Below are 10,384 nucleotides of genomic sequence, written 5' to 3' on the forward strand. Positions count from 1 at the left end.
CTACGAGATAATGTATGGTTGATCCAGAACTGTGAATATATAATAAGCACAGGCATGACTGTGTGGTAGGAAGCTTGCTTTCCAGCCACATGATTCCAGGTTCAGTCCCACTGCATGGCACCTTGGGCAAGTGTCTTCTACAATAGCCTCAGGCTGACCAAAGCCTTGTGAGTAGATTTGGCAGATGGAAACTGATAGAAGTCCGTCGTGTATATATATATATATATATATATATATATATATATATATATATATATATATTTATGTGTGTGTTTGTGTGTATTTGTCCCCCTGCCATCACTTGACACTTGATGCGGTGTGTTTATGTCCCTGTAACTTAGCAGTTCAGCAAAAGGGTCCAATAGAATAAGTACCAGGATAACAAAGAATAAGTCCTGGGGTCGCTTTCTTCAACTAAAACACTTTAAGGTGCTGCTCCAGCATAGCCACAGTCAAAAGACTGAAACATGTAAAAGAATAAAAGAATATAATTGTTACATTTGACAGATATAATATGTGCTAGATTTTTTTTAGTATAATGATGTATGAGAAACATACATCATTATATGTTTTAGTCAAATTTATTTTAATTGCTGTATAAAATACATTGAAATGATTCACACAACTAAAGGGCTAAAGCAAAAAGTGTGTATCAAGGAAATTGGTGCAGTTCCAGTTGGTTTGACATAAAAGGTTATGCTAGTGTTTGGAATATAAATCAACATGAAATTTTCATGGAAAGATTTAATTTAGAGTATTTTTTAACAAGCGTTATAACATAAAATTGTTATGACATGTGTATACACATCTGGTGTAAAATGGTATTACACAAATAAATGGTTGGTTGTGGTTGTCTAAAAGTAACCTATCACAGAACATACTTCATACCACTCGAACGTAGATATGATACTTGTTATTCACTGTTTCAACTACCGACTGTTAAACCAACACACGTTGAACTAACATGGTAAAGCAACACGGTCAAACTAACACCTGTCAATTACTCCCTTTGACAGTTCGCATTTATTGTAATCGGTTAATCCACCTTCATTCACATGGGGGTGTTCAGGATTCTTTCATAACAAAATCCAAGGATTTTCTCTGTTGGATTGATAACAAAAGGGTTACAGCATTAAATACCTCTTATGTATAATATGCACTAACTCTTTATTAGTATAATGGTGTATGAAACCAGAGAACTTAGTCAAATTTATTTTAATTGCTGTATAAATTAATTTACTATAACTTATTATTTAAATACTTGAAAATTTCAGAATCGAATTTTTGATACACTGCAAAGTCTTCAGCCACAAGCACCAAAACCAGAAGATGTCACTGAATTTATAACCAGTCAACATGAAGACGGGAAAATTAATGCAGTAAGTTTGAAAATATCTTTTGGTTTAACCCTTTAGCATTCAGACTTCTCTGTCAAATTCAATGTTTATTTATTCACAATGTTTTGACTCTATCATGCTTTATCTTATAGCTTTGAGATTTTGATGATGTGGTTGTTTATTTTTACACTGACATTGTAATATAAAACAGATGAAATATTTGGGCTAGATATGACCAGTTAAAATGTAAAAGGGTTAAAAACAATGGGGGGGAAATGGGAGAAGATTCTGAACTTCATAACTGCAGCAGGTAATTATCTGCAGTGCCACTGATAGAGAAGGAAAATCAAAATAAAGAATTGTGAATGGCAATTAATCCAAGAAAAGTTAAGACAAAAAAATCATATGCCATGAGGAAATTAGACTGATTACATTGTGTATAAAGCTCTTCATCAAAATTAGATTAAAAATTCGAATATTGTAGTAATTCATCCATAATATGCATTCCTATAAAATGCATTCTTACAATTATGGCAGGTGAAATCTCTGGAAAAAATATCTCTCACATATAATATGTGCTAGCTCTTTTTTAGTATAATGATGTATGAGAAACATACATCATTATATGTTTTAGTCAAATTTATTTTAATTGCTGTATAAAATACATTGAAATGATTCACACAACTGTAATTGAAAAAAATAGAACAAATTTGAAAGTAATTTTTGGATTTTACTGGTACCACAAAAATATATCGGCTTTAAGGTTAACATTGTGAAAATCACTTTATTGTATTTTTTTTTTTTCTGAAAAATATACACAAAAATTCAAAAAAATATTTTTTACCCTGATCAACAGCTTACTGTGAGACATCACTAATCCATTTGCACTTGACATACAAACTTAAACATTCATTTTCCAAATATACAAACTTGCAGTTAATAATATTTTAATTCTCTAGTATTACAATGGTTTAATTTGTAAAATGAGGGTTGTGCCCACCACCCTGCATAGGCTCTCTGAAACACGTGAATGCACTGGTTGGTGCTCTTTGGCCCTCACAGGTTCTTTGAGATCAGTGCAGGCACTGGGCGGAGGAGCTGTGTCTGTGGCCTTTTATAAGCTTTTAAGGTCAGTGAAATCACTGAAAAGAGTTGTGCCCAGCTTTTAAAAAGTGTCTGGAACCAATGAGTTTAATGCAGATGGTGTTGCTGAACAAGTGACTGTATGAAAGACTTGAGAATGGGAAGAATTCTAGAGGGATGGCATTCTAGAAAAGGAGGATTGGTCTGAAGGTTAGAGTAGACTTGGGTGGTGTGGTTTTATTTAAATCAAAGGTTCCTTTGCATAATTTTTGCACTATACATAATCGTTTGGATTATCAATCCCTTTGAGCAAGCATATTTCTGACTGAGTTGATTGGAGTAAAGATAAGCCTTGTTCAAGGACAAAATGCACTGCCAGATCCAGGAATCAAACCCACAACCTTATGAGCTGAGCTCAACACTTTTAACCACTAGGCCAAACACCAAACAGACATGACAAGATGTAGATAAACAGACAGATGTATATAGTTGTACAGGGGGTATATAGAGGCAGTTTTCTCAAGTGGAATTGATATATTTACCAATTTTGTTTATTTGTAGGAAGAATATGAAGCTTTGAAAGAAACAGTTGAAGAAGCTTATGAAGTTCCTCCCAAGGTGGAACCAGAGTAAGAAAATTTTCTCTTAAAGATGCTTACTAAACCCGTCTTATTTTGATAATGCTCAGAAACTGTATATGGTGACTGGACGTTTTGGCTACATGTGCTGACTATATATGGTTGCTGTATATATGTTGATCGAGTATGTATATGTTGATCATATATAGTCACAGGTGTGGCTGTGTGGTAAGATGTTTGCTTACCAACCACATGGTTCTGGATTCAATCCCACTGTGTGGCACCTTGGGCAAGTGTTTTCTACTCTAGCCTCGAGCTGACCAAAGCCTTTCTCTGTGTTTATCTCCCACCATTGTTTGACAACCAGTGTTGATGTGTTTATGTCCCTATAACTTAATGGTTCAATAAAAGAGACTGATAGAATAAGTACCAGGTGGTGAGCTGGCAGAATCGTTAGCACGCTGGGCGAAATGCTTAGCAGTATTTTGTCTGCCGCTACGTTCTGAGTTCAAATTTCACCGAGGTCGACTTTGCCTTTCATCCTTTTGGGGTCGATAAATTAAGTACCAGTTACGCACTGGGGTCGATGTAATTGACTTAATCCCTTGTTTGTCCCCTCTATGTTTAGCCCCTTGTGGGCAGTAAAGAAATAAGAATAAGTACCAAGCTTGAAAAAGTAAGCCCTGGGGTCAAGTTGGTCTACTAAAATTCTTCAATGTAGTGCTCCAGCATGGCCACAGTCTAATTACTGAAACAAGTAAAAACAAAAACATAAAAAAATATATGTACATATTGGCAACATGTGTATGTTGATTGCGTTTGTATATGTTGACTGTATGTGTATATAGATATTCACTTCAAATTTTGTCACAAGGCCAGCAATTTTGAGAGAGGGTGTAAGTCAATTACATTGATCACCCCCCCCCCCCCCAGTGCTCATCCGGTATATATTTTGTTGACCCCCAAAAGAATAAAAGGTAAAGTGGACTTTAGCAGAATTTTGAGCTCAGAGCATGATGACTGATGAAATGCCACTATGCATTTCATCTGGCGTGATAACGATTCTGCCAGCTCGCAGCCCTGTACGTGTATATATATATATATATATATATATATATATATATATATATATATATATATATTGATTGATTGTATACAAAGTATGGGGGTTTAGTTCTCAGGTGATTTAAATGATTAGGTACGCTAGATAAGTGCTGTAACAGATTGCTAAGGCTCCAAGGTTATAACCAATTATGGTAGTTATGGAGCCATTGTCGATTTCCGATGCAGTGGATATATAATTGTTAAAGAGGACAACAAACGTTAAGGCAAGGAAAACATCTCAAGTCATATACATTATTATTATTGGAAAAAATTCAAAGTCTTACAGCTGTTTCTGGGATATCCCCCAGTATAGGAATATTCCATCATCCCTATTTATTTCCCTATTTGTCTCTGATGGCAGATTATCCCATACTCAAGGATATCCCAGAAACAGCTGTAAGACTTCGAATTTTTTCCAATAATAATAATGTATACGATTTGAGATGTTTGCCTTGCCTTAATGTTTGCTGTCCTGTTTAACAATTATATATTGATTATATATGTATTTTTTGGTTGTGTGTGTGTGTGTTGCTTATATGTGTACATATATAATGGTTGTATTTGTTGGCTGCATGTGTATATGGTTATTGTATGTTAACTGGTATGTTAACTGTATGTTGACTGTATGTTGACTGTATGTTAACTGTATTGATTGTAAATGCTTTAGTTTTGCACAAGGCCAGCAAACCCCACTGCTCAACTGGTACTTATTTTATCGACCCTGAAAGGATGAAAAGCAAAGCCCACCCCGACAGCATTTGAACCCAGAACGTAAAAACAGACAAAATTCCACAAAGCATTTCGCCCAGCATGCTAACGACTCTGCCAGCTCACTGCCTTATCTATTGATTAAATATCGATTGTATATATATGTTTTGTTGACTCTGCATTGAAGACATATGTATATTATATGCTGTCTGTTTATTTATTTGTTGATGATGTATGTATATGTTGACTCTATGATAACTGTACATTCATATGTTGGCTCTAGATGGTTACATCAGAAAGTTCCAAGACGAGTTATGTTTAATAAAAAAATAACTTATTTACCTGAGTTTTAACATCATCCGCTTTGAAATAATCACCTTGCACAGCAATACACCCGTCCCAGTGTTCCTGCCATTTTTGGAGTCCAGCCTGTAAGTCGCTTTCCATAAGCAAGTTGAGGACCTTCTGCAATTCACTCTGAATCTCAACAACAGTGTTAAATGGCAACCTTTGAGCTGCTTTTTCATCTTGGAGAAGAGATGGAAGTCCCCATGTGCTAAATATGGCAAATAAAGCATGTACAGAAACAATACCATATTGCTTTTGGCAAGAAACTCACAAATGAGGAGAGCTTCGTGAAGAATCCAGTTCTTCGTGCTCCACAGATATGATCGCTTTTGCCAAATGTCCTTTCTCAGACACTTCAAAACATAATAGCAGAACTCTCAATTGATGGTCTGGCCCTGGAGAACAAATTCTCGATGCACAAGGCCACATTTCCATGGGTGACACTTGTGGCAGGTCTTCCAGATCACTCATTATCTTCCAGTGATGTTGTTCCCCTTTTGAAGCCCTTGTGCCACTCAAAACTTTGTGTACAACCCATTGCCTCACTGCTTGCCAAAGTATGCTCAATGTCTCTGTAGCAGACTTCCCAAGTTTAACACAAAACTTCGTGTTGGCTCTTTGTTCCTGTCCATGACAAAATTGCAGACTATGGCATACACATAATCACAAAAACACAAATTTCTCAACTTGTGAAATAAACACAGCAATGTCACTCAACATGCTGCCTCATGAAGGTTACTGCTAGCTCTCACTGTAGACAACCATGTGCTGCCATCTGTTGGTGCACTACAGAACTAATCCAGTAACTTTTTAATAGCACCTCATACTTTATATGTAAATTAAATGTTTATATTGACCACATACTACACTAGTCACTAAGTTACTACATTGTTGACCTGTGTAAGATTGTGAGTCAATGTGGTTCTAAGTATCACATGACAACCATGTCGACTCAACCTGAGGTCAACAGATAAATCTGTCAGAAAGAAGTCATTTTCTTTGCAGAGTGACTCCAGGACAAGTGGCTAAACCTTTGGACAAGCAAGCAAAGACAAAGGTTGTGGAGAAAGCAAAAGTTTTGCCAAAGAAAGTGAAATCCAGAAAATTTACCAAGAGAATGGTTGGAAAACCAAGAGCTAAAATTGTAAGTATTTCACCAGGAGTAAGAGAAAGGTCTCGGGGAAGGGCAAGACTGGAGACAGGCGTTGGTGCCTTTGTAAGGAATCGAAGGGTAATGTAGAGTAACATGAGATCAGTGGTGTTGGGGAGGGGTCTGGGGAGAGATGGGATGTATTCAGGACTGGGTACTTTAACAGGATGATGGGGACAGAGTCTGAAGATGTGTTTAAAACTTAATATCATATCAGGCTGTGTAAACATTCAAACAGTGTCACTATCTTTCCAAATCCTGCTGCATTTCATATGGAATTTTGGGTCCTCTTAAGTTGTCTTGATGTACAAATCAAACCACCTTTCTTGGCTGTAAAATTTCGGTTTGAAAAATTCCCCTTTTATGCTTTGCTTGATGGAGCTGGGGTCATCCCGGGTGTGTAGTCCCAGATATATCATCATGTGTAGAGCTGACCTGGTCCACCAATGTTCCCCATCGCTGGTGGTCCCATGTCAACCCCTACTGCTTGCTTGCTTCATGCTCTTGCTTGATGGAGCTGGGGTCATCCCAGGTTAGTAGTCCCAGACATGACTCTCTGCTAATTGATGCATTCATCGCTCTTTCAGGAGAAGAAGAAGATTCCTGCAATACCTTCTGAAGAAATCAGACGAAAATTTAATTGGGTTGCAGACCAAATGAGACTTCTTAATGAGCTCCGCATCATTCATGAATTAACAGAACCTTTCATTTTCTCCTACTATGTACATTGGCCAGTGATGTCAGATTTGTAAGTAGCCATATTTAGATATTATTATTATTGTTGTTGTTGGTGTAGTTGCTGTTGCATCCCTCTCTGGTGCAGCTCTCTCTGGTACAGCCCTCTCTGGTGCAGCCCTCTCTGGTACAGCCCTCTCTGGTACAGCCCTCTCTGGTGCAGTCCTCTCTGGTGCAGCCCTCTCTGGTACTGCTGCTGCTGCTGCTGCTGTTGTTTTTACTGTTGTTGTTGTTGTTGCTTTTCTTCTTCTTCTTGACCTTTACAGGTGTTGGTGGCATATAAAAGGCACTTGTGCCAATGCTGCATAAACACACCCATGCTAGTGGAATGCAAAAACACCCAGCAAACTGCGTAAAGTGGTTGGCATTATTAGGAAGGGCGTCCAGCCATAGAAACCATCCCACTACAGACAATTGAAGTCTGGACAGCTCCTTGGCTGACCAGTTCCTGTTAAACCGTTCAACCCATACCAGCATGGAAAACAGACATTAAATGATGATGATGATGATGATGATGATGATCTTTTTTATTGTAACATAATTTTAGTCTCAGCACCTAGCAACTGTACAACACTTGTATGTTTACAAACTTAATTTCTCTCACAAACACCTTCATTCATACTCACAGCCTCACCTGTCACTCACATTTACATATCCTTATGTCTTTCAGTGCCAATCACAAGAAGAAACTCAAAAAAGAAGTTTTATAATGGACAATAAAAATCTGAAAATAAAAATTTCATGGACAAAAAGCATTGTGAGATTGGTTTCTAGAACAAGAGTCAAACAATTTTATAGAAGACAGATTTTACCCCTGCGCAATGTCAGCAGTAATGCTGGATTCACATTTCATTACTGTCAGAATCCCTATGACTGGTTTCACATACCTTTTCTATAAGAATCTCTGTGACTGGTTTCACATATCTTTTTGATCAGACTCTCTATGATTGGTTTCCCATATCTTTGCCATCAGAATCTATATGATTGGTTTCACATATCTTTGCCATCAGAATCTATATGATTGGTTTCACATATCTTTGCCATCAGAATCTATATGATTGGTTTCACATATCTTTGCCATCAGAATCTCTATGATTGGTTTCACATATCTTTGCCATCAGAATCTATATGATTGGTTTCACATATCTTTGCCATCAGAATCTATATGATTGGTTTCACATATCTTTGCCATCAGAATCTATATGATTGGTTTCACATATCTTTGCCATCAGAATCTATATGATTGGTTTCACATATCTTTGCCATCAGAATCTATATGATTGGTTTCACATATCTTTGCTGTCAGAATCTCTATGATTGGTTTCACATATCTTTTCTGTCACAATCCCTATGACTGGCATGGCTGGCTGTGAGATTGAGAAAGTTTGCTTTCTGACCATGAGATTTTTGGTTCGGTCTCATTGTGTGGTAACCTGGGCAAATGTCTTCTGCTTAAAGCCCAGATTGGCCAAAGCCTTCTGGAGAAATTTGTTAAACAGAAACTGAAAGAATCCTGCTGTGTATATGTATGTCATTATTCGGTTTTATTTCAAGATTTCTTACCAATAGAGAAAGAACCAGTTTCTAACTTAAATCCAAGGCTCCTTCATTGGAATTTCAACATGAACAACAATGGTATTTTTGCATGTATGTGTATGTGCAGTATTTAGAGTCAGTGCACGTGCAGATTTGTATGTTGCGTTTTACGTATGTATTCTTGTGCATATAGTTAGTTGCATGTCTAGACATGCACTTACATACTTAAATGATAAACTTCTGGAAACGTTCTTTTTTTTTACAAATTTTTGCAGTTCCAGTGATAGTTTGAATCAGCTCTCTCCTTTCTAGTTTTGAGAAACCTAATTTCTCAAGATTGGTATTTAAGCAGTGTGTTACATATCCCAATGTGAAGGCACACGGCTCAGTGGTTAGAGCATCAAGCTTATGATTGTGAGGTTGTGAGTTCAAATCCTGGACCGGGCTGTGTGTTGTGTTCTTAAGCAAGGCACTTTCTTTCACGTTGCTCCAGTTCACTCAGCTGTAGAAATGAGTTGCGATGTCACTGGTGCCAAGCTCTATTGGCCTTTGTCTTTCCCTTGGATAACATCGGTGACATGGAGAGGGGAGGCTGGTATGCATGGGCGACTGCTGGTCTTCCATAAAACAAACTTGCCTGGACTTATACCTCAGAGGGGAACTTTCTAGGTGCAATCTCATGGTCATTCATGACCAAACGAGATCTTTGTGAGTTCAATTCCTGGATCAGGCTGTGTTGTGTTCTTGAGTAAGACACTTTATTTCACGTTGCTCCAGTTCACTCAGCTGTAGAAATGAGTTGCGACATCATTGGTGCCAAGCTGGATTGGCCCCTTTGCCTTTCTCTTAGATAACATTGGTGGCATGGAAAGGGGAGGCTGGTATGCATGGGGAACTACTGGTCTTCCATAAAACAAACTTGCCTGGACTTATACCTCAGAGGGTAACTTTCTAGGTGCAATCCCATGGTCATTCATGACCAAAGAGGGCCTTTACAGTTTACCTCTTGTGGTATGATGTCAGCGACTGGGGAGCTGACCGGAACAGTGAACTGACCGGAACGGCGAGCTGACCGGAAGAGGAAGAAGGGCAGAGGGAGCCTCGATCGGGATTTCGTGCCCTTTTCGAACGGGGTTGTTTTCAGGAGAGGACATGCCAAGCGATCGTCTAGGTGTTGGGAGAAGCAGCTGCTATTTCTAGTGTTCTCTGGGTTGGGCGAGCCGCGAGGATCGGATACCGCAGGACAGACTTGCGCAAAGGAAGGAAAACCAAGGTAAGCCGATTACTTCTAGTCGCACGCATACACCACACCTCTGTCTTCAAAGCATTCACTGGCTTTGTACTTTTGAAAATGTATAGAAATAAGAGACTTGATACTTGAAAAACAGGTAAGGGTTAATGAGAGGAAGGGTATTTAGATGTAAAACAATACTTCAGTAAGATATATTTATTATTTGTCTAACCCATGTTGGCGTAGGAAAACAGGCATAAAACAATCAAACAAATCATAGAAAATTAGCCAGTGTTAAACTATATCAGTTTGATGGATTTTCAGTCTAACATTTAGTGTTTGAGTGCCTGCTGCGGAGGATACCTAAATTATACTGAAATCATGTGAGACAACAGTTCCATCTGCCAGTTCTGACAAAATTTTTTCAACCACTATAACCTGCGCTTTTTTAGCACTTAACATCTATCAAGGATGATTTCTCAGAACAATCATTAGTGTCTACGCCATTCTTAACTCATCCATGTTAAGTTGGATGATCAAATTAATATCCTATTAAGAAATTTAATCTCAAATT

At 37.9% G+C, this 10,384-nt stretch overlaps 1 protein-coding gene across 2 annotated transcripts in view; it reads left to right on the plus strand.

Moving 5' to 3' along the window:
* The window catches only part of LOC106872670 (uncharacterized), a 64,390-nt gene extending 56,592 nt beyond the window's left edge, over window positions 1–7,798 (plus strand). Inside the window, exons 20-24 of one of the 2 annotated variants that reach the window (XM_014919779.3) lie at window positions 1,275–1,379; window positions 2,982–3,049; window positions 6,164–6,302; window positions 6,896–7,056; window positions 7,714–7,798. In XM_014919779.3, coding sequence (XP_014775265.2) covers window positions 1,275–1,379; window positions 2,982–3,049; window positions 6,164–6,302; window positions 6,896–7,056; window positions 7,714–7,753 — 513 coding nt within the window. In that variant the 3' untranslated portion in view covers window positions 7,754–7,798. Of the gene's footprint in view, window positions 1–1,274; window positions 1,380–2,981; window positions 3,050–6,163; window positions 6,303–6,895; window positions 7,057–7,713 lie in introns of those variants that run through there. The other variant, XR_008266538.2, reaches the window with a different exon arrangement.
* The last annotated feature ends 2,586 nt before the right edge of the window (window positions 7,799–10,384 follow it).

The sequence above is a fragment of the Octopus bimaculoides genome, chromosome 22 (assembly GCF_046866305.1).
Source record: "Octopus bimaculoides isolate indiv1 chromosome 22, ASM4686630v1, whole genome shotgun sequence".
NCBI classification, from domain to species: domain Eukaryota; kingdom Metazoa; phylum Mollusca; class Cephalopoda; order Octopoda; family Octopodidae; genus Octopus; species Octopus bimaculoides.